Here is a 25,942-nt window from a genome sequence, read left to right as displayed (position 1 = left end):
AAGTCACCTACAACATCACTGCAAGTCTATTTTCCCTCAGCAGTTAAGGTGCACAGACTTGATTCAGCCTTCACTAACCCCAGACCATTAATGCATGCAGCTTTCAGGCAACTTCCATTAGTAAAACTTTTCATCTGAACAATTAAAAAACCCATGAAGATGAGGAAGTGCACATTGAGATCAGCCAGTTCTCTCCTCCCAGCACAGGACTGCTGTGTGGTCTTGTTTCATTGGTACAGGGCTTTGAAATAAAGATGTAACTAAATTTGTTCTGCCCTAGAGAGAAGAGAAAGACCACAAATACAAGTGGGAGAGGAACGACACAAAATTAATGTTAAACTCAAACAAATGCCAAGTATGACAAGTTTCGGTGGAAGGAGGCAGAACTGCAACAGTTTCCAATAAATGGAAATGAAGCTTCAACTAGAATCAAAAAACACAATTAACATGCAGTGGAGACATTCCACTGCACAGCATCACCGCCAGGCTGAAGCTTCCATTTTCAAAACAATTTAAGGCAGAGGCAGAACTTGGGGGTTTTTTTCTACATTAACTCCCTTCTATTGTACATGCCACCACTGACACTTTGCACCATTTCCATTTTCCTAGAGTAAGTCTGAATGCTTGAATTCCAACTTCTACATGGCATGCTGAACCATGCCAGAAACTCCTCAAACCTGTACAAGACATCCAAGCTGCTAATTCAGGAACTTGGGTTCAAATGCTGCAAACACTCACCAACCTCAACACTACACCTCTGAGAAACAGCCCCTTGTGGTAGTACTGAATATTCTCACTTGGAGGACATTGACAAGCAGCACATCTACAAAATCCCACACTGCTTCAGTATAACACCTCTCCCAGTTAATGGTATGTTTTGACCAGGATTTACAGTCTGAATTAAACAGGATTTCCTCTGTAAGCTCCTGCAAATTACTTATGTTCAGAAAAGTCTGACCTGTGGGAATTAGAAAAGGTAACAACACTCCTTAAAAATAAAATATCACAAGGCTGAGTTATTTTTCAGTGACATACTCAAGTCTCAACAGAGCATTAAATAAAATTTCTATGCCGGTCTAAAGAGCAAACTACGTTGCATGACAGAGTGGTTCTTCTGCAGCTCATCTTCAGGTTTAAACACAGACTCCTGAAACCACTAGTGATACTTGATATTTACTCAGGGGTTCAAAACAATACTAGAAATACTGAGCTTAAGTCAGTTGGCAGTAAGACCTGATTTGGAAGCCCTCAGCTAAAATCAACTAAAGCCCGGGGTTAGGCTCAAGCCAGTCCTTATGTCAGTTGTGCTGCCTTGGAACTCCAGTCTCTTCTTTTTGGTCCATATGACCAGCAACTCTGATTAATCCCAAATGTGGCAATGAGGGATCCTAAAGCACACTGAAGGAGAGTAAGGTGCACTCAGGTACCAGCCAAGACTCTGCCTTGGCTTCTGAAACTCAAGGCTCTCTACAACACCAACTGCTTTGGGTTTTACTCCAAAACTACACAGCTTTGGTTTGAACATGGGTGCAACAAGCAACCAACCTTTAACCTACAGAAAAACTGAGGGTGGGTTCTCCTCACCAGAGTAGTTTTGCAGTATTTTCACTGTATTCTAAACATTAAAAAAAATGTTTAGATTTCATTTTAAAATATCAGTTTGTAAAGCAGAGTGAAAATCCATGGAAACTTTTGCATAATCTGCATAAGAAGATGCAATTACAATTTTTTTTCCATACAGAATGGGGGAAGACACTACAAATGCAGTCCTGAACACGCTTTCAGTCTAGATACTTTACTGGCAGCATAGCCATTAGTGATACAGAAGACCTACTCTAATAAACAGACTTGGCCTTCTCTTCCAAACTGTGCTCATCAATGCCTCAGAAACAAACTTTTTTAATAGAAAAGAGTAGAAAATGAATAGGAAGTTCCTTTGACTACAAAAAATTGAAATATTGACATCAATAGTAACTTAATGCAACACAGAAAAACAGCAAATTGCAAAAAAAAAAAAAATGTTGAATGTTTTAATGCATTTTGAATTGTAATGAAGAACAACACTTTACATCTAAAAACAAATTAGCAGAATAATAAAAAGTGGTTCCACATAACTTATAAATTCTTTTCCCCAAAAGGTAGTTTTCACAGATTTAGGCAACAAATAAGATGTTTCATTCCAGATCTTTCTGATTGTAAAGTATACACAAACTTTGTGAAAATTGATGTGCATTGCTTGGGAGAAAGACACAGAAGCTTGGTTTTGCCCAGTGATGAGTTTTCTGTGAAATTCTGCACAATACTGAAACTGTAACTGCAACTCTGCTCCATTTAATGAAATGCTGGACATTGTTCAGTGCTGAAAAAAACACTCTTTAGAACATTTAGAGCCATGAAATGTTTTGCACATATTTAGTCAATGTGGTATATTCACGACCCCTGCTCATATGTTTAGCTTCAAGGGGAATGGCAGTTTGGCTTACCCTTCACTACAGTATAGAAAACTAAACTAAGTGATAGTTCAGTGTTCAGCTGATTTAAGTATTAGCCTGCTCATAAGAACGTGGCTCTAGCACCTTGTTTGGTTGATTCTTTTCAAAATGAAACCACGTAATCACCCATTCCTGGTGCCAGAGGATGGTCCCTCTGGTGATATAAAAAGTTTGCAGCAATGATGATTAAACTGCATAGAGTCCAGTGGTTCTGTACTACATATGTATGAGAGAAGCTTAGACACTTTAGTTTAGCAGGACCAAAACCAGTGACCCTCCTCTGCCTCAGCTAATAAAGGAGAGCCATTGTCCAGATCCTACATGCAGGCCATGCTGGAGAAACTGCTTGTACTGGCCAGATATTTTTTTCTCTTTTTTTAAAAACAGCATAAACCTTTGTAAAGTTCTCTCTGTTGCCAACTAAAAGAAAGTGAGTCTTGTTTTCTTAAGGAATAAAACCTGTAACCCAACATCAAATGGCTTTAACCCAGAGCAAAAAACCCAGGAGAAAAAAAGTGAAAAATAAACATTGTCACCATCATTTAACTCTTACCACCAGAAGACTTAAAATTCTGCAGCTGCTTTCTGCAACCTCACTAGTTTTAGTATTTAAGACTACTTCAGCACACTTGTCCATCTTGTATCCCAAGAAAAAATCCAAACCCAAGAACAGAAAAAAAACAAGGGATCAAACCACTCCGATGACATGTACTACAAAGACACTACATATATTCGCCATTAAGTATTTTGAGTTTCCTTAATGTTACAGTCCAAAACAATGGGTAGGACCCCCATTTTCCTTCCATTCCTCACTGATGCATTCATTATCCCATCCCATTATACTCCCATGCCACACAAATGTTAGTTAACAGGAGAACCAGCTAACACATGTCAATGTCATTACAAACAGTGATGCAGAGGACATGAGCACAGCTGTAGTCACACAGAATCACGGTGATGACATAAAAAGCTCCTAATACTTCTGCCAACCCACCATGAACCCAAAGATTCCCACTTTCAGAGTGCACCCTTCCTCACCTCCACACTTCATCTTATACTGTGATATGTCAGACAGTCAGGGGCAGCATCTCCCTTCAGCCAAAATCAAGTGTCTGTCTGAAGCTGCCTTTCCATTCCTCCCAAGACACCAGCTGCCACCTGCATTTACGGATAGCAGCAGCTGCAGAGTAACACCCCACTGCCAGTGCAAAAACAGCTAAACACAGTGAGAAGCAAAACCAGAGTAAGATCATTTGGTGGAAAGGGAGATCTATGCTAATTACCCCCTTTTGGAACAGGACAGAGACTGCAGTGCCCCTGTCATGGCTGGGTGACACACAATGCTGACCTAGTGTATTGCTCCACTAGCTTTATGTGTTAACTACCTTAAGGATCACATGTAGTATGATTGTCTTTCCTCTCCTGTCAGAGATAGTACTTCAGCCAGAGACCAAAGGTGCTTTTCTCTAGGCTACAGAGAGATTCGATGCATCTTGACCAACATTCATTTTTGAGGTAGTACTCATTTACTTTGTATTGCTGGCTCAAAATAAAAATATGGGAAGTGAACACAAAAGTATGCTCACTGTAGGTACATAAACAAAATCATCAACCCCCAAATTAACTATTTCCTTTCTGGGCAGATCACCAAAAGTAATTAATCCTTCTTACAAGGTTAGCTCACATTCACTGGTAAAGTCAAACTTTCATAAATGGTTTATAACAATAGCTATAAACTAAAGTGCTTCAGAATTTGCTTGACTAGATTTCAGTGATTAGAATCATAATAGTCTGGATTTTTGCTAATATGAAATGTGATGAGGTTTCAGAATCACTTTATATAAGGAGGGCAGAATTAATATTTTCCTTTTTTCAAAATAAAAAGTACAAAAAAGATTACAAATAAACCTGGCAGTCTATTCTCACTACAAGTTGCTTGCATTTTCCTTCTCAAATCTACTATTTCTCTAGTAACCAGAGTAAAAATGGAGTTGAAGTTGCACTATATGGCAGCACTAAAAAAAAGTATTCAAATCAGATGCAAACAGGAAAATGTTTACAATCATACAACTAGTGAAACTCACACTTCATTTCAAAGTTTTAGCCCTGCAGATTCCTTTTAACACAAGGCAGATATGTAGAGTCATGGAAAAATGTAACAGACTGTATACACTCTCTACAGTAATTACATAAGTTTCACATTTATGTCACAAATGTAATGCCCTACTGTGTAACTATTAAATGCTAAATAACTTATGAACATTTATGTGCTCTACGCAACAGTGAACATATTGACCAGTGGATGCCAAAATATAAAATTTCATACACAAGACAAACTTATTTTTAAAAAAATCACATTTTTCTGTACAACCCATGCAAACTGTGCACAATGTGGTAACAAGAACAACACTTGCTCAAGTCTCCCATCACGGAAGAGCTTTAACAGCGACAGCAGACCAGTGTTCAGAGAAGTCTGCCCAGGTGTAGAAGTCCACGGCGACACAAACGCAGAAACTCTCAGCGCTTCACTTCTCTTGTAGCAAAGCAGGGATGTTGATGTTCCAGCCGATGGCCTGACGGTCAAACCCACACGTGAAGAGGTTGCAGATGGGGTGGTCCTCGCACCAGGCAGTGCAGCAAACCATCCTCCTGTGCCCCTGCCACCACACAGGAGACAGCAGCGTTACTGACACGGACTGGGGAACTGCAGGTCCAACAGCTCACTGCAACTCAAAATGCAACCCTGCCCTTCCTCAGCCTGTTCTTTGCTAGCAGCCCTTGGGAATCCTAAAGGTCACTGTTACATCTGCAAGGTAAAAGTTTTCATCATGATGTGACTCCTCAGCACCAGCACTGCATCCGTAAGGACAGATGCATACAGAAAGGTGCATCAAAATTTTTGAGTTTTCCAAGGTCTGTTTGCTATCTAGTTACATTTTCTTTACAAAAGCAAATCAAATTTTGATTTTAGCGTTTCTATTTAAAAAAGCAGTCTTAAAATAAGGAACTACTTGCTGGCAACTACTTTGTAACAAGCCTGCAAGACTAAGTGTCCATATTGTTCATAATTGAGATGGGATAATACTCTAGCAGGAAGAATGTCATATTGATGAAGATAGTTCATTAGCAACAAAAATGTCCAAAACAGGGCTCTGACCAGCATTCATGTTAAAAGAAAAAAAGTCATTATTTCAGTAGTGTCACCCTAAAGTGAACTACTAAGGGAAAAAAGAAGACATGCACACACACACAGAACACTGCCTCCAGACTACAATAAATTTTAAAACCCACCTAAATTAGAAAAAAATCTAAAAGAGATTAAGTAAGTCTTAGACCTCCATCCTAAATTCTGTCAAGAACTGCTGAATCAACCCCAAAAAAGGCCTATTTATGTGACATAATCCAATTAATTTCACTTAGTCTGATTTGCTCCATCAGTGATGCTTGCCATGCTAAACAGTGCCATAAATGCACAAAACCTGATGGTTGCAGCAAGGATGGTTTATTACATGCTAGGATGTATCTAGAATGTATGTGAATAAGCACAGAAGAAAAAAAAATAAAATTTATCACCAAATCATACAAGGTGAGCTCACAAAACTGACCCTCACTTTTTCACTCTATGTTTCTATGACATAGGATCACAGAATAGTTTGGGTTGGAAGGGACCTTAAAGATCATGTGTTTCCAAACTTCCTGCCATGGGCAGGGACACTTTCCAGTACACCTGGTCACTCAGAGCCCCATCTAGCTTGGAATATATAAACCAGCTAGACACTGTGCAATTAAAAAAAAAAAAAATTGCCATGAGAAAACCACTATTAAACCTCATAGTGAGCCATTTTTCTGACACAATTCACACTGAGGCATTAAAACCCATCAGAAGTGCTCTTACACACTTTTTCCATTCTATAAAGAATGCAGATATGTGTTTCACTTTAGTGAGGGGAAACATCATGATGAAATTCACTTGAAACACCATTTCCAACTCCAATAAAAACGTTCCAAACGTTTCACACTGTTTGGTTATTTTTAATAACTGATGTTGGTTATTTTTAATAACTAACAGCGCCGTTCGGCACTTGCTCAGCTTTAAGCTAGAGAGACCAAATGCCCCTCTAACCTTGCCTGAGGAAGGACAGGCACTCTGAAGTGCAGCTCTGCAGGTAATACCTGTCTGTTGCTGCGAGGCAGCCGCGCCAGCCGCACCCCGGACATGTCGAAGAGCCGAACCTGCCGGTTGTCGTGGGGCAGGGCGATGATCCTCTGGCCAACGCACACGCTAATCCTGCAGGGAAGGGACAAAAGGAGCCTGGGTAGGAAACAACCGGCCTGGCAAATAGAAACTGACAGCACAAATTTAAGCTCATGGGAAGGGATGCAGCTGAATTTTTCCTGGCTAGAATTCACAAATGGAAAGAGAAAAAAACCGAATCGAACCATTAAGGTATTTTTTATTGTACTAGACCCTCAAACAGCCTTAACATCTGCATTTTCTTATAGAAAATTTCTTAAAAGCACTGTACTTACTAAAAATTAATGTTGATCACACCTGTACTTTATAAAACCATTTCAGATCTTTTTCAAATTATAAATCTCAAGCTTAATTTCAGGGACAAAAAATAATTGTATATTCAGTGAATTAACAGAATAGACTATTTCAGTTGAAAGGTACCTGCAACAATCATCCAGTCCAACTATTTGACCAATTCAGGCCTGACCAAAGCTTAAAGCATGTTATTAAGGGTATTATCTAAATACTTCTTAAATATTGGAAGGCTTGGTGTATCAACCACCTCTCTAGGAAAACTGTTCCAGGATTTGACCGCCCTCTCAGAAAAAAATGTCCAGGCTAAACCAACTTTCAACCACTCCCACATGTGAAAGAAATTAAGAATTAATTAAGAAAGCATGAATTAAGTAAAGCAGTAACTCAAAGATCTGCTCACCTGTTGACTGCAGAATCTGTACGGATCGTTGCAATAGGAGACCTCATGTTTTTCAAATCCCAGACTTTTACTGTACGGTCATCACTGCCAGAAACCACATTGTCTCCCACAGTGAAAACTGCAGATGTCACAGTGCTAAACAACCAGGAGTAAAGACAAAAGATGTCAAACTCTAAACTTCTTTATTAAACTAGCATCTGATTTAAAGTTTTACTTCCTGCTCCCGTGCTTCCTTTAGCACATGTAGCTTGCCTTTTTTTTTTCTTTTTTTAAGCAGAGTAATATGAAATTTTAAAATTCCAAGCAGTCATTTTTGAATTAAAAAATAATTCTTACAAGAAGCTATGACACTTAAGGTTTGAGTGGCCCAAGTGCTAAGAGAAGCAGCCCAATAGTAGAGACTCACTCTGGAGGCATCTTTCCTATTCCACTGATTCTGACATGAGCTAAACATGTCCAATCTTGAAATCTGAGTTCACTTTTGAAGTTCTGCGCTAATGTCCAGAAGGTTTATCACAACACCCCAACTGAATTAGTAGCATAGAGTACAAATCTCTTCTTAAGGGATTTGAGATCAGTAACCAAGCTTTTCTTTCCATCCAAAGATTTCTGTAGAACTATCCCAGACATATTCACTCACTGCACAGATACTGAGGAGGTCCCAAACACCTGAGATGCAGCTAAAGCTGTTCTCTACACACACATGAACATGCTGTAACCCAAACACAGAGTCTCCAGTATAGCTCCACTACCAATAGCTACAGCAATTAACAATCTCTAATTGTGATTTCTAGTCCTGTTTTACAAGCAGCTAAAGTCTGAGAGTCAGATTAAAAAATGGCAAGTAGTAGTAAGAAGCACAAGCACACAGTTCTTAAAATTTTACCTAGTGTGCCTAGAAATGCACAAGGGCAGTCAGAGAAAGACTCATGGGAATATTTCTAGCAATTGAAAATGCAACATATTACTTCCAGAAGCTATTTTATAAATAATTTTATTTTCTTTTTATTTATTGTCTTTGTATTTTACAGCTTCAGATAACAGTATATCATCAATATACTGGGCTCAAACAATTTCCATGATGATTTTATGATTATTTTTAAATATTTTACCTTTACTTCATATTAACCAATTAAAAGCTTTTGTACTATAATTTTCACTGTAATTGTGTGAATTCCCAACTCAAAGCCAGTTATTTTCTGCCCGTATAATGTACTAACAAAGCATTCTTAGGAAAGCTTTTCAATTCTGTTTCTACAGATTTGATTTAATGACCTATCTTGCAACTTGGGTCATGCACATCAATTTCTTAGAACTTAGTAATTTTAATTTAAGTTGTCAGTTGCTACTGTCACTTTAGTTGTTCTGCAGAAATTTGAATTCATGTCCTATCCAAGCTGCTGATTAAGATTAGCACAAGCCAGGTCACAATGGACCAGTTTATGCAAGCCTCTTAATTTAAATTGACACCAAATTAAGTTTTAATTAGGATGAAGGCCCACTTTATTCATGATACCAAGTTTCCTAACACATTATTAGAGTGCAGCTAAGCCACCAGGGAGATGATTACAGAAAGAACCAAGAGATCTTTGACTAATCTTCTGGATTTTATGAACAAAAAAATCAAAAAGTTAAAACATACATGAGAGCCACAACTGCTGAGTCTCTTTCATCAGGCACCTTCTTATTTGGGAAGAAAACTCACTCATGCAGCCAAGCTGCTGCACAATACAGCTGGCATGTTCTTACCACCAAACTTGTCTCCTACCAAATTTACCAACATCTGCACTTCTCAATAGTTCTTTACACAAAGAAGCTCAGAAACAATTTCAGACTTTTACTAATCTCAATACTGCTGCAATACATTCGAAGCAAAGTTTGTAAGTTTCAAATTCTCTATTCAATCTCCATAATTTCCACACACATTGGGAGACTTCCTAGCACACAGCAGCATAAAGAATTCAAGTCATAGAAAATCTCCAGGGGAATGAATACACTGTGCTTTAGTATTCTACTGCCAACAAACAAATCTGATCATGTTTCCCCATCATACATTTTATTCCAATTACAGCTGGAATACATTGTGAAACTGTCTTAAAATAACCTTCCACTTTGGGGTGCTTTTTTTTCAAAACTTTAAAGAGCTTTCCAACTTCTTTGATCTCATATTGGTTTTTCTTTATCATTTATCACTTTCAAACATGGTTAAGTTTCTTTGGCCACATAAGGTTCTCTAATCCTTAGATTTATCATTTTTAAATGAAAACATTCAAAACTATTGCCAGGAAAACAGAATGCCAACCCCAGGTTAGCTCAATCCTTCCTGCTCCTCCAAAGACTCTCAAAAGATAACAAAATCCTTTCCAGCTAAACTTACTCTTTCAGCTTAACTGTTCAGATATTACGGGGTACACCAAGCAAAAGTTTGTAAAATAAAAATGCATTTAAATTCTTCTGTAGCTCTCTGGAAATAGGGCAGGTGATAGAAAGGCAAAGTTGCTGTCCTGTTTTTAGTGACAATTTTAAATGTGCTTAGCAGTCTTAGCTCTCCGTTCACCCTCAGCTCGGTTCCTGCAGTCCGGGATGTGCACTATCTGCAAGTACATGGGACTATGAAAGCAAACTTTTACATAAGGAGCTTTGAATTTAATGGCTAAATATAAAAACACTTCTTACTGAACCCAGTGTTTATAACCAAGAATTTGGGTCCCAGCTCCAAAGCAAACAGTATATGGATGTCTGAATAACATTCCCTGTGCTTTTACAAAATGAAGCATGACTCTTCTGAGGGAAATACTCAATTCAATTCTCAAAGACATCTCATTTTCAAAATAGGATTGCAAGGCTTGAAGTTTTAAGCAACATAACAACAAGTCTAGAAAGGCCAAAACAGTATAATTCTCACAAACCTGACAACTCTGGAAGGGTTACCAGCACTTCATTCATCAGAGTAAAGACAAACTGGTTTTTTGGGTTTATTTTCTTTTTTTATTTATTTTACAGTGGAACATAATGAGTTAATATTTTTTAAAAATCGCATGCAGCTAAATTCAAAAACATTCTCAACACTACTGACTTAAAACATGAGCAAGTGCTGCACTCCTAGATCTTATGTAGTGCAAATTACATTCTGTCTCCTCTGACACTCCAACTGGGGCATCTCTTAATACAACAGACGCGTCTCAGCATTTTTTTTTCCTGGTTTTGTGTTTGTTTTTTTAATTAAAACAAAATAGCAACAAGAATAAAGGCCACTTCCTACTTATAAACTAAACCAGGATTTCAGCCCAACTAAAGGGGAATGGCAAGAAGGAAGAAAGGGACGCAAATTCTGTTGGAAGAAAGAAGTTAACAGAAGGAGCCAATGAACAAACAACCTTTCAAAAGTGTTGCCTCCATAACCCCATCCATATCGCAAAAATTAAAAGCCTTTTCCCTCTATTTTCATGTGGCTAGATTTATTTTTTGTTTGTATTAGTCTTCAGTTTGCTCTAACTCAGATAAAACTCTGGTTAACATCCCCTTGGCTAAATTAATAAAAAGTGTCAACAAAACATCATCAGCCCCCATGTTAATTGAATGCTAGAAGACATTAGATTTTTAATAACTCAAAAAGATGACGGGTATTGTAGGACATTAAAGAAAAAAAAAAGAAAGAAACAAGCAAAGAGGAAGCAATCTTATGACACTTCAAACTGTGGGTCCCACAGGGAGTTTGGTGTGCTACAACTATTCTCCAAAAAAGCTTCAGCCTCCGCCAAACCCCAGCAAAACTCATTTATCTTGTCATAGGGAGCAGCCGAGCGTGTACTTCCAGCTGACAGCGTGGCACTTCCCTACCACACACCACTGCCTGGCCTCCAACATCCTGCTCCCTGCGTGGGTCTCAATCACCAGAAATGCTGTGGTGCTCGCACTCCTCATTAGGCCCAACAGCTGTCTCCCCAGTCACACTGAGACACAAAACTGCTTTGCATAACAATCTGCTGAAATTTCACACATAGGGGAAGGGGGGAAAGAAAAAATGTTGAAAATGTTGGACCGTGAAATGCTGATGCAGAACTCTCACTGGCGATGCACCAAAAAAGAAGTTAACACTGCTCTTTCCATTTTGATTTGCAACCTAAACTGGGATTTACCATTGAACTGGGAGATAACACATTTTTAAGGCCTTGAATAGGCATCTACATGCATAAGTCTGTGTGTGGGATGAAAAAGGACTAAACCAGAGCTTTCAGATCAATTTATGCAAGGTAACTTGAATACATACAATTACCTACAGTTGTATGCAAGCAGCAAAATTTGAGGGCTCAAATATGCCTCTCATTTTAAGTAGTAAAACTGAGAAACAAAACCTAAAGGTAGCTCAATTTAGTGACACATTTTCTGCACAAGTTTCCTTTGTTTTAGGGGAACAAAGCATATCCCCACATCAAGCAGTCTGCAGCCTGAGGGGAAGCCAGGAACTGTGTCTAAAACCTCCAGATGTGGACAACCCCACCACCCATCTCAACAGGAGATGGCACTAGCCACAGGAGGCCCAGGTAAGGAACCCACCAGAACTCCACATTTGAATGCAATCAGGTTTCAGAAATGCTAAAAGCACTCGATTCCAGCAAGAGCTACACACATCATTCCACATAATTCCCAAAGTCTACCTGTGGATTTATCTCCAAATATCAGCAGAGCTTTTTTCTGCAACTTAAGAAACGGTAAGAACAAACCATGAAGGAATTACAGAACCACAGAATCATTTAGGTTGGAAAAGACCCCTGGGGTCATCGAGTCTACCGTACGATCGAACACCACAGTGTCGACCAGACCATGGAACTGAGTGCCACATCCAGTCTTTCCTTAAACATCTCCAAGGACAGTGACTCCACCACCTGCCTGGATAGCCCATTCCAATGTCTAATCACCCTTTCTGTGAAGAAATTCTTCTAATGTCCAACCTAAACCTCCCCTAGCAGCTTGAGACCATTTCCTCTTGTCCTGGCTGCCTGGGAGAAGAGACTGACCTGGCTACAACCTCCTTTCAGGGAGCTGTAGAGAGTGGCACTTTGATAACTCTATGCCAGTATCAGATTGGCAGAATGTTAGAAGAGAAAACTGGGAATTCAAGCTGTGCCAGAGAGCAAGAAGTGGTAACTTGGATGGGCTGAAGGCATGTAAAACATGCAGGCCCCTAGTCTGTCCTGAAACAGATCTATGGAGAAACACTCAGCAAGGGAAGCGAGGCATATTCAAAGCTGAATCCCTGAGCTATCAGTTATTAAGGCTGCTAACAAGTATAAGAAAAGCACTGAATTCTAATCATGCTCTGTTACATCTATGCAGTAAATGTAAACCAAAAGGTTTTGTAAAAATGTCCAGAAGCACTAGAAGCATTTCAAAAAAGCTAACCCAAGAGCTTTGAGCCCACGCCATAATCTTCATTTAAAGAATATTCAAAATGCAAATGCAGGATCAGAACAGTTTGTGAAATGCAAGTTTGGAGTCTTTTTTTCAATGAAATGTAAGAGGAAAATGTTCCTCAGCAGACAAAACAAGGTAGGAATATTAATAGCAATATCAGAACCATCAAGTTAATTGGTGAGGCTTGGGAAGAAAACTGAATGTTTCATCACAAAAATTTTGCATTTCTTACAGAAGCTAGATTAAGATATCCACACATGGGGAATGCCTAAGGCATTATCTGATGAGAAACAACAGAAAAAATGGTAGACAAAACATCATTAAAGTCATTAATAACTGAGCAAGAACAGGACTATCTTGAAAAGAACAGATGTGTTAGACTGATCAAACACCACTGATAGCATCCAAATGGTTACATTTTATTTGGCACAAAAGGTTTTAACCAAAAGCCCAAGCACAGATTTAGTCAAAAATGCAAAGCCTGCATTTTTAGGACTACATCTACACCTGCTTCACCAAGAAAGTGTGGTTGAATATGTAGCAGTGACCTTGCAATATTGGGCACATCTAGGATAACACTGCTTCCAACAGGGATGTCTAAGGACATTGCTGCCTGGAGAAAAGGCACTTCTCCCCCTGCCATGACTTGCTCTTTCAAGAACAATATATTCAAAACAAACACAAATAAGATATGAGAATTAGATCTTGCAGACCCAAAAATCTGAGAAAGACAGATGACCTTGGCAAACCCAAGTTCCCACAAAAACTGAAGCAATTACTAGTCTCTTGAAACAGAATGCCATTTTGACATTAACTCTCAATTCACTAAATGTAAGAATTCAGCCCAGCATCCTAATCAGCAGCAGCTTAGTAATTTTTGTATTTTTTAATGGAGATTCTTCAGCAACATAGGAGTTGGAAAACATAAAACTGAAACAAGACTTATTTGCAATTCTTGAATTTCGAAGTTCTCAGGATGGAGCACAACTCACATTCAGCTGGCACATTCAGAGACATACAGGCAGCAAATGAACAGGAACTTTCCCTTCTGGTCTCTTAAAGCCAAACAAACAGAGTGAAAGGAGATGGAATATGCTGCAGTCCAAAAGAGCTATAAGCTCTTTGTAAGAAATAACATAAGATCCATGATCAGCAATTTTTTTCCTGAGTTTGCCTAGAAAGTAACATACATACAGATTCCACAGCTAACACACGTTCATGCTTGATGCACTGGCCCAATTTAGCCACAATGATCAGTAAGTTTATAAAGTAGTTAACAAGCTTCTTTTTTTTTTTAGGCTAGGACTAAAGTACCCACTCCAATTTATGGGGGTTTTTAAAGCCGAAAATGCATTCAATTGCCATGGCAAAGCAGTGCATAACTACTGAACAACCAAAAAGCATTAACAAAGGATATTCACTTAAGGATAGCAACACAAAGCTGCTTCTGAAGATATCACTTTATTCTTTGAAGGATGGTATTTGCAAGTACAGACTTGGAAGCCCTGCATATTTTTTTTTCAAGCATTTCAAGAGCAATGTCCCCAACCACTGTGTACCTCTGACAATCATTAAAGAAAACAAAACCTTTTATTATTTACCAAGTAATTTTTCAGCTGCATATAAGTATCAATATACTTCAAATGAATAGCAAAAGTTGTAGTTTAAACACTGTATATGAATCCACTAGCTAACAAACATTCTGTTGCCCACAAGGGATTAATTTATTTCGTGTGTTACCAAACTGTCAGAACAAATGTATAAAATCTGTAAAGTACTGGCTAGATCTTCATAGACTAAGATTTTTTTTAAGCTACAAATGGTAAACACTTCCAGCATTAACATTTTAGAAAGCTCCACACATCAAGACAGACCCCAGCACATGCAGAGTGCTTAAAAGGGACAGAAAAACTCATCAAGCAGATATTCAAGAGCATGTCAACACCAGAGTCACTGAACTAGGCTACTGTGTTGGGAAAAGCAAGACCTTCACAGCTGGGACTAGATGGGCTGTGCAGGTGTCAGCACAAGTGAAGTGGAATGAAAACTGCCATGCAGATGCCAGAACCATTTTGCTCCACAGAACAAAACCTTAGTTCAATTGAAGAGCCCTAATCAATAACCTCTAAATTGAATAATTTCTCAATAGGCGAACAGCTGTTATTATTAATAGTGTATTTCAAAGCTGTATCTGCTGGAAAAAAGATATTGGAATATGAGTCACCAGTATGATTTTTGGAGGCTTTAACTCAGGAGATCAATTTAGTTAAAGGCCACAAGTTAGTGCCTGGATTGTAACATAAATGTAATTTTTTTCCCAGGCCTCTGTTAAACTCCTCATATGGGGATGTGACTGGGGATTCACAGCACTAGCAAGACAAATTCTTATTGGTGCAAATACAGAACCAGATAATAAAAAATATTTATAATTAAGCAAGCATCAGTCTTATTTCTACATATTTTCATTTTTTTTTCATCAGTAAAGAACAGGTAAGGGAGATGAACTGGGGGCATGGCAGATCTAAAACAGTAAGTGACAAGATACGTTTACTGATATGTGAGCAGGCACAGGCAATTAAGTCATTTATTGAACTGAAACAGTCATATTCATACACACACACACACAGGTATGAAAAATGTAAACAAGCAATGTTTACAGAACTGAAAACTTCCATAGTAAGATACAACTTTGAAAAAGACCCCAGCTGAATGCAGGCTTGAAGGGCAAAAGTACTATCAATGTACTGTACTTAATCTACAAATGTTAAAATATACTTAGAAACACACTTTGAGGCAAATTAGGTAACTTGTAAATAAGAACAGAAAATACAAGGAAAAATATAGGAAATTTCCATAATTAACATAAGAAACAAAGATCTTGAAGATGAAAACTGTAAGATGAATCTGAGGCTAGGCAGACTAAGGAGGTACAAAAAGTTTAATAGGGAAGTTAAACAAGCAACTTATAGAATTTGCCAAGAGGTAAGCTGAAATCTTTTCCATTGGAACAACCTAACATACAGTTGGCAATTCTAAAATCACCTTTTAATTCAAAACAGTTATCAATGCAAGCAGCTCAAGACAGGTTTATCACAACAATTCCTTCTGGCCTTACTGGAAGAGAATTTATTTTCTTAAACTGTCTTAGTAGCAGATGATAAGAAACATTCTGCTTTTAATAAAGCTACGTTCAGGACATTAAAATGATAGGTGATTTCTTAGTCCACTTAAGATACAAATAATCTCTCATAGATGATGACACACCATCACTTTGACATACAGGACAATGCACTGCAACTCTTCATTTTTTGACAACAATTAACTCTATAAAACGATTTATATACTCTGTCTGTACAGGATTCTTTAGTCTCTCAAGACATCAACATCAGTGTTAGTTTCCAGACAATAAGGAGGCACTGCGAGCGCCGCTTCGGAGCGGCTCATTAAGGTTAATTAGCGGCGCTGCCTCGGGCCGGGCCGGGCGCGGCGCGGTGCTGCCACCTGCTGGTGAGCGGCTGCGGCTGCAGCGGGAAGGGATGGCGGAACGCTGGAACGCTGGAATTGTATTTTGGGTGTACGACACAACAAACACGGAATGCTGGCCTCACGATTGAGATGTTTGGCATCTAATTATATTGGCAGAGCGCATTAGGAGTTGAACTGGTGAAAAAATAGCTGCTCTGAGAGCGCCAGACTCATCAGGTACTATTCAGCCAGAGGGTGTTAAAACTTATGGTTGAGGACTTTAAATCATCGGTGTTAACAACTGTAACATCCAATTTACAGAACTGATGCCAAGGACCTATCAAAATATTAAATACTTGTCAAATTATTCAGACATTCAGAAAAGCAAAAAGAAAAAAAACCTGTTTCTTCTGTGGTGCTTAATGTGAAGAGATTGTTGCAGTGTTGATTAGATGGTAATTTAAAAATATTTTCTATTGAAAATATTGCCAGTAGGCAGCACAATAAAACAACAAAAATAAAATTCCTTAAAGTATGTCTCAACTGCAAAAATAACGACCCCCCCCCATCTCTGCTCTGTCTGCATTCATGTGAAATACCTTCTGTAACAGAATTACCCCTTCCATATATGAGAGACCTCAACAGCCCTGGCCACTGAAAAGTAAAATCAGTTTCGAGATCATCAGATTTAGGGTGTATTTAGTGAAAAAGCCTATATCAATACTAAAAACTCATTCAAAGTCCAAAACAGAGACAATTGATACAGCAGAAGAAATATGAAGACAATTAAAACCTAGAGTTAAGAGTGACTGAAGAGGTTACACAAGGTCTATTCCATTCCTATAAAGTAAACTCTCTGCTAGTCTATAGGTCTCAGCAATAGAAGCCAAAACACCAGCTGACAGTTTTTACAGTATGCACTATCACTCAAGGTCAACATCATTTAGTCTCAGCATATACATGGGAAAACACAAGTGTCAGTCTTGGTCATTTCTCTAAAAGAACCTCCTGAGACAAAGCAGTTAATCAGCTGGGGGGAAAATGCAAGCACCAATTGATACAAATCCTTACAACTTCATAAAATATTATAGGAAAAGTGACAGAAGAATACAAAAGTGATGAGATGAAACAATTTTAGGATGCAGGCCACAAAATCAATCTTACTGCTCTATCAGGAGGAGATGGCCACTTATACAGGACAATTATGAAGCACCAAGTAATTTATCAAGCTCAGGAGTCCAGGGCAGAGGGGGTTAAAGGTGGTTTAGTTATATGTAGGCTAGTCAATTGCTGAGAAAATTAAAAAGAGGGTACTGAATCTCAATCATAACGTAAATTACACAATTAACAAAAACCAGAAATGTGAATAAACACCTGGGGTTTCTATTTTGAACTAGGATTAATCATCTTTTATTGTCTAGAAGGGAGGTGAAATTTTTTCCGAAACAGAAAAGCTCACACATTCACAATTCAAGAAAAGACTGGCTTCCTTGGGTAAAGTATTCCCAAGTTACACCTGCATTTTCCATGTATCAGAGCTCCAAAAACCAGGAAGTTAAGTAAACACCAGCACACAGATTCTCAGGACTACATTTGTCCATGTTCAATAGTAGTCTATATAACAACATTAAGCCTAAATTGGTAACTAAAAATGTTACATCAGAATCACTGTTTTGACAGAACACGGCAATCAGTGCCTGCGCTTTTAGTTCTTATTTTTATGTAAAAATTAGAAGCTTTTACAAGTAAGAATTAATCCTCTTTATCCACGGGTTTCAAAGGAGTAACCTTTACCTCACAGTGAGTATCAAGACAAGCAGAGGCAATCTGCTTGATCCACTACATTACAGCAATAACCCCAAACTGCAAGCATAACCAGCGCCAAAAAGAACCTCATACCTTAAATGACCATTAATTGTAACAATTTTTATCAAGACTTACCATATGAGCAATAGCACACCAAGAGCCCTGGCTGCTGTTTTGGAAATTATGTACTGCTGTGCTACATTTGAAGGAGGACAACTGGGGGTTTCTGTGAAAATCAGTCTCACAAAACAGGAATGAACTCGGTATCTCAAAAAGCACATAGGAATAGCTCTGGGCATATTTGCAACTTTTCAAACTTGAGCAAACCTGTGAAGGAGCTGTCACTTACTCTGTGTGGCCCTGAAAGACATTCACAGAATGGATAGAAGGATCTCTGAAATCCCACAGACGGAAGGTGGTGTCGCGTGACGATGTCACCACGAGACGCTGCGTGGGATGTGTACAACAATGCGTGAGCTCTTGGTCGTGCCCTACAATCACACACCAGAACATGCAATGAAAATCAGACTTTTCATTTCCACGTACACTTGGAATGATGTGCTGATGTTTTTTTTCTCTTTTTCCCAAACAGAAAGGAGTAACAATCATTCTGAACTTTAATCCTGTTACTGCTGTAAAAGTTTGGGAATGTATTTGAAGGCAAAAACAACACTACTTATTTCACATTCAGTAGTGTAGGTTATTGCTGCTTAACACACCAGGAGCACAGCAAAAGCCTTTTGCAAAAACTAAAATTTGGGTACATTCAATTTAAACAACTATTTTTTCATAGGTTAAATAATAAGCTCAAAAGAAGGCAAATTCATACTCAGTGTGAATTTTAAAAACTATTACAGCACTGAGCAGTAGATGGTACACACTCACATCCTGCTCCAGAGAAACAACTTTCTTTCCTCAATGGTTTAGTATCTACAAATAATCCCTCGTATAAAAACAAACCACCATTTTTTTCTTTTTTTGTGAGTGAACAAATACCTGTAAGAGAATGGACAAGTTCAGAAGTCTCTACATCATACAGATTTGCTGTCCTGTCCCATGATGCTGTCACAGCTTGCTTCCCCCCAACAAGCCAGTCAGCTGCTATCACCACTCCTTGGTGGCTTTTCAGTGAAGTTAATGGGGCTCTGACCGTGGGGCAATCACTGGAACCCTCTCCGTCTCCATCAGGCTCATCTTTATCTGAGATTTCAACTTCATCTTCTCCAGACACTTGCTGTAAAATGCAAGGGAAAAAAAAAAAAAAGAATAAAAGGGAAGGAATGTCTCTAAGTTACATTTCTTGGAATGTCTCTAAGTTACATCTCCCAGTCCCCTTAATGTGAATGTGGGTAAATTAATTCTGCTGCACCCAGGCTATTCCAGTACTCACTATCACAAACTTAGTTGAGGGAATATAACCAGTAAGTTAAATGCAGTTTTAATAACTCCTTTTAACAACTTGCTGATGTGCAGCTGAGGGAACTGGAGTTGTTCAGCCTGGAGAAAAGGAGGCTCAGGGGAGACCTCATTGCTCTCTACAACTCCCTGAAAGGACAGTGCAGCCAGGAGGGTGTCAGTCTCTTCTCCCAAGGAACAAGTGATAGGATAAGAGGAAGTGTCCTCAAGTTGCATCAGGGCATGTTTAGACTGGATATTAGGAAAAATTTCTTCACCAAAAAGGTTATCAAGCCAGGGAAGTGGTGAAATCACATCCCTGGAGGTACTTAAAAGATGTGCAGATGTCACCCTTAAGGACATGGTTTAGTGGAGGGCTGTGACAGTGATGGATTAACAGCTGGACTTGATAATCTTAAAGAGATTTTTTCCAACCTAAATAATTCTGTTTCTACTTAATTTTAAAATCTCCTCCAAATGCTTTAGCTCTGAGTATCAGTCCCCTGTACTATCTGGTTAGTGCATTACCCTACAGTTTCATTGCAGCACATTATTAACGGACTTTTCTCCTTTCAATTTTTAAAGGTAGGAAGCCTCTAAGAGGACAATGACTATGTTAATCTTTGGGAAGACAGTAATTTACAGACATATTTTTATCCATTAAAAATCAAATCACTACAGCAATATTTGTCTGTTGGTCAATACACAGTGATCATGCAGTGCTGATGTAAACTGGATGCAAAATAAATTCTTTTGCTCATCATTAAACATTCTCTGAACTCCTTTTACACTTACACAAGACAAAAACATCTTTCTCTTATGTTACTTGGGGTGGAAAAGATAATATTTGTATTTTCTTTCAAAATGGAAATGAAAAATCAAATAAATTGAATCAAACATTTTCTATTCAGAAATTTACCTCATATTGAACAGTCAGCTCTTGCCACTACTTAGCCTACTGAGAAGCTCATGCTATAAATTTTGTTCTCTTCACAATTTAGTAAGGCTGCTTTTAAGTAAAATAAGCATTTGATAGGTTTATACCTTAAAGTAAATACTGACTAAATAAAGGCCTGGGGACAACAAAATCAGTGTGATGTGTGCTGTCAAGGGTTGATGAGAAATCAATGAAGACTCAAATAAATGCCAAAATTACAAGTCTTTAACAACAGTTTTCAATCCACAGCAACTACAGCTAATACAAGTGCCTCAGTAAGTTATGCTACAAAAATTTAACCAACTTAAAAAAAACTTCATTATTACAAAAATGAAGTTATTTGACTGTTCATTTACACATTTACTACCTTGAACAAAAAGTCAATTAATCCACTTGAAGCTGTAAATTCTATTCTGCACCAAATGCTTTTGAAAACATGAAGGGAGTCTATTTTCAAAGAAATGTTGAAATGCAGCTGATAAACTAAAACCTTAAAATCCCACCTTTGGCAGTCCTGAAATCATGTAATTTTCAAATTATGTGTAAATTTAACATTCAGTCTTATAATAAAATCTGTATCTGATGAAATTGCTGTGCAATTAGTTTAGTTGCAGCAATCTGATTGCTTACATTGCAGTCTGCAGTTGGCTGAGGTGTAGGCAACTGTACTATGTATCTCCAGATGTGAGCTGTCTGGTCTCCAGATGCTGCACAGGGGAAGAGAAGCAAAAAAAGGGAGAGAGAGAGTAAGTAAGAATATTTCCGTGGGCAATAAAAACAGACTTTAATATTATAATTAGCAATACTAAGTTACATCTTTTCCGAATATACACCATTATGAACTTTATGGTAAACAAGTCTCAACATCTCAAACATAATTCATTATGCAAGATGTAAGCAGTACCAAATTAATCACTCCTACAGTGAAACATGCACTTGAATACTACACATCAGAACATGAGTCTCACCACTGCTCAATATGTAGCATTTGAAGAAGGCACTTAATACATCACCAGATATTAATTTACAGTTTCTCAAATCACTAGGGTTCTTTATTCAATTATTTCTTCCATTAAATGTTTTTATTATGGTTTTAATGAGAAATCCAAAATAGCGAGTGTGAAGCTATTCCTCTTCTGCCTTAAACAACTCAGCTTAACTAATGGCAGTTTACAGCTCAGAAGGCACCATGTGATTTTAACTCCATCTGTTTAAAACAGACTTATTCATTATTAACTAAGGACAAACTCAAGATTGTCCTTGCTTTGGTCAGAACAAACATGTTCTAATCCTGCAGGATTAGAACTGCTCTCCAGCCCAACTTCTACCTGTGCTCAGCATTACTCTATTTTAGCTGCAGCATCCAGCATTGGAACTTGTTTAATTTCATCCCATTAATCATCACCCAGTGCTCTCACTTTTTTGGATCCCTCTGAAAGGCCTCCTGTCCCTCATGAGAATCAGCAGCACCTCTCAGTTTGATATGACCAACAAACTTGCTAATGATGCATTCAACTTCTGCATTCAGGTCACTGATAAATCTACTGAACAGGGCTGGCCCTAGAACTGATTCCTGAGGAACACCACTGGGGATCCTCTGCCAGGCAGACACAGCCCCATTTACTACAACCCTTTGAGCTCTGCCCTTCAGCCAGCTGCCCACACAGCACACCCTGAACCAGCTCACCCCACAGCTCAACAACTTGTCCAGAACAACACTGTGAAGGACAGTACCAAAACCCTTATTAAAAACCAGAAAAACTTAATCCACCACATCTTCATCCACTAGGCAGGTGACTTTATCCTAGAAGGAGGTCTAATTAATTAAACAGGACCTTCCCTTTGTGAATCCATGCTGACAGTGCCTGATGACTGCATTATTCTTTAAATGCCTTTCAGCAGTACCCTGTATAATCTCTGTAATTTTTTCAGGAACTGAGATTAGATTAACAGGTCTGTAGGTCCACTGCTCTTTCCTCACACCCTTCTTGTAATATTGGAGTAACACTAGTCAGAAGGGACCTCTCCAGACTCCCAAGAACTTTGGTAGGTAATCAGGAGGTATCCTGCCACAACACCCACTAGTTCTCTGAGTACTCTGGGATGAATTCCATAACATTCACCTGATGTATGGTTTTAAGTGTCTGGTTTGGAGCAGACAAGCACAAATGACAACATGACATGAAAAACACAGATGGAAAGATCGAGCTCTGATTTGTTATGCCTTCAAATATAAAAATACTTCAATCAACAAGGATGCTGACAAGCAATAGGGAGAGAGGCTACAACCAGAACAAACTAGCAAATTACACTTATTTTCCATCAAGATTAACATATTTAACATATGAAAAAACTTTACATACCTGTAAGAGCCACTTGCTCAGTGGGATGAAACTTTATGGAGTTTACTGTATGAAGCAAAGTAAAGTTTTAAGTTAGTACACTAAAATAATTGTTTCACAATATTTTATCATTAAAAGCATTGAAAAATCAAGTCATCTTAAGTTTTCAGCAATTTTTCTTAGTAATCTTTTAGGTGATATGAAAGCGTGGTATCAAGGAAAGCAGCTACAATTGATTATACATACAATAACACATTTTCTAGCAAGTTATTTCCTGAATCTAGTACAAGTGGTTCATGTCAGAGAGTATAAACAAACCACATTCAACACTGACAGGGGATAATGCTCTGGAATTCCATAAAGAGAATTTAAGCATTCATAATTATTTCTAACTCAATGAAAACTTACTATATGTTACCATCAACATCCTGCTTACTACTTAGCATTGCAAGAACAAATGCCTGATAACCTGATGCAAGCAACACAAATCAGATTTCAGTCCTGTAACCATATGTAATCAAAACATGATTTTGACGTAATCAAAGCCTGCAGGAATTCTATCAACCAACAAAGCTCTTCATTTCATTTCAGTGCATAAGATTCAATTCATGACAGAACTTAGAACTCATTTCCATCCGTTATACAAGTAAAATAGATGGTTATGTTGTTGGGAGAGCATGGTGCAATGAGTCTAAAAAGATACTCCTTAAACTGAACTAGCTCTATGGTGCACCAGCTGCTGGCACCCAACACTTTTGCACCATTTCAAATCAACTATCAAACAAAAAAATTTTTATTACATAAAAAATACATTTTTTATATTATAATTTAGAGATGTATATAGTTATATAAAATTTATATACAATACAATTTATCTTTTGTTGATGTTCAAACACAGTTGTTCAAACACAACTGTTTAAATACAGGTTAAAACTTCTTATTTTCATAGTTATCCAAATACCAATTTTAAAAGAAAACTACCAGCATGAAAGTTCAAGTGAGTGAAGTTTTCAAACATGACTTTATAGAATTTAGAGGTCCATGCAGCAAACAACCTGAGATACCTGAACACATTTACAAGTTACCAGTTGTTTCTATGCATTTATCTCTGTGCTGTAGGAGCTAGAAGTCATGTAGCAGGAAGAAAAAGTACAACTCACAGCTAAAGCAGAGAATTTAATTCTACCTGTACCCTTGCCACAAAGTTTGTGTGATCTGGTAAGTAATTTAACCAAACAATCCTGGTCAATAACTGAGTTCTTCACTTTCCCAGGGTATAATCAAAGTGCTCAGGTCACAACAGCAAGTTAAAGCCATGGAAAACCTCTCCAGTTTTGGTCTATAAAATCCTGTATTCTAAGTCATTAAGAGGCAGAAGGGTGTTAATCAAGTTCCTGTCAAATTTGATACCAAAAATTAACATCAAAGACACTCACTTCACTGCACCTCCCAACCCAAAGAGGGGTTTAAAAAACAGTTTCCACAATATTCGTACTGGTATAAAGATGGACTAATACCTATATTTAATTAACTGTCTTAAAAACAAGATCTATGCATTATGCAGCAAATTATATATGAGATCTTAAAGAAGTGCAAAAAGAAATTCACCTAGCATCTGTAGTTCTAACTCAAATATAACACAGATCCTGCAAGACAGCTAATTTCTGCTTATATAAGTTTCTTTTGTTCTCCACATGCACAAGACCACAATGAATTCTGACATTTAACTTCTAAGTGTTTTAACTGTGCCTGTAAATTTCTTTATATGGACTTGTTTATTCATGTAGCATTTGCAGAACTGTCTTAATGTGCCTCTCCAATAAAGAATCATATTACAAAACACTCTCTGTATGAAAATTAGTGGAATTGCACAATTGACTTGTTAATGTTGTTGGCAAAACTGCAAGGGAAACCACAATAAACATTTCTGTAGCTGGCCAAAACACATTTCCCCTCCCATGCTCTGTTCCCAATTTTCACAACATGCCCTTATCTTACCTGAGCCGACATGCCCTACATACTTGACAAGGCACTTCCCTGTTTCTATGCTCCACAGCAAAGCAGTGTGATCTACAAAGATTAAAAAGCAGCTGTAAATAGTTAAAAACATATGTTTTTAATTTTTACCCTTTCAACAAACAAGTTATCTTCCACTGTAGCACATACCACATGAAATAGATTTTAAATGTAGAACTCTTGACTACCACCTTATATACAAAACCTAACATTTTCTTATCATTGTACACATCTCCCCCAAAAAGTAAAGGTGCTGTCCTAATCAGATTAATTTGCAACAAGGCAAACTGAAAGGCAAATTCTGTATAATGCTCCAGCTGTGTATCATGAGACTCAGGAGAAAAAAAAAAAACCAAAAAAGAACAGAGAAAGCATTCCATGGTGAAAAAGGCAGCCACTACAAACAGGAATTCTATGCACAATCTATTTACTTCCTACATGGAAATCCCAAGTGCATACAGGTCATTTCAGAGCACTAAAAAATTAATTTAAAAAGGAAATCACTCCAAATGCCACTCCTTTATCCTGTCACACCCAAAAATAATTAATTAATTAAATTACTTAAGTGGGTAGTACCTTAAAGCTGAATTGGAGAACGGCTTCCAAGTCAAATCAGGACAAAGACAAGATGTCCCACACAAAGAAAAAATGTGCCCCCTCAGCAGGCACACAAAAATTGTAACAGTTCAGTTCAAGAAGCAGAGATTTCTGGTCTGTAAGTATTAAAGTCTAGTCAATAACTTCAGATTCTGTTCCAGCTTCAAAAGAATGTCACTTCAAATTGACTGATTCTATCTGGTTATGATTTATTTTCCTAATAATTTTCCAAAACTACACAAGTCTTTACATTGATTTTTGGACTATAACAGATTTGGTGACTTGTTCATTAGTAGTTGTACTCCCTCAAGTGGAAGGAATAAATCTAATAAAGTAAAAAGGACTGAAAATGAAGATGCTTAGCTGCCCCTGTGTTCTGAGGCAAAAGACAATGCAAGAATACAAGAATATGCAAACCATGACCACATGTACAGCTTCTATAAAAAGATAAAAAGACAAAGACTAAACAATGCTGGGATAGAAAGCCTGTAGGGATCTCTGTATCCAGCTGTATGGAATTATGTGCCA

At 37.9% G+C, this 25,942-nt stretch overlaps 1 protein-coding gene across 2 annotated transcripts in view; it reads right to left on the bottom strand.

Annotated features, from left to right (window-relative positions):
* Positions 1-2,016: 2,016 nt before the first annotated feature.
* WDR37 (WD repeat domain 37) overlaps positions 2,017-25,942 on the bottom strand; it is a 43,488-nt gene continuing 19,562 nt past the window's right edge. For both annotated transcript variants that reach the window (XM_030264305.4, XM_030264304.4), the window contains 8 exons: positions 24,800-24,871; positions 22,823-22,867; positions 21,090-21,166; positions 19,124-19,361; positions 18,477-18,618; positions 7,442-7,576; positions 6,666-6,780; positions 2,017-5,149 (listed from right to left, as the gene is read on the bottom strand). In XM_030264305.4, coding sequence (XP_030120165.1) covers positions 5,018-5,149; positions 6,666-6,780; positions 7,442-7,576; positions 18,477-18,618; positions 19,124-19,361; positions 21,090-21,166; positions 22,823-22,867; positions 24,800-24,871 — 956 coding nt within the window. In that variant the 3' untranslated portion in view covers positions 2,017-5,017. The remainder of the gene's footprint in view (positions 5,150-6,665; positions 6,781-7,441; positions 7,577-18,476; positions 18,619-19,123; positions 19,362-21,089; positions 21,167-22,822; positions 22,868-24,799; positions 24,872-25,942) is intronic.

The sequence above is a fragment of the Taeniopygia guttata genome, chromosome 2 (assembly GCF_048771995.1).
Source record: "Taeniopygia guttata chromosome 2, bTaeGut7.mat, whole genome shotgun sequence".
NCBI lineage: Eukaryota > Metazoa > Chordata > Aves > Passeriformes > Estrildidae > Taeniopygia > Taeniopygia guttata.
This window is presented reverse-complemented; position numbering and strand designations above follow the sequence as displayed.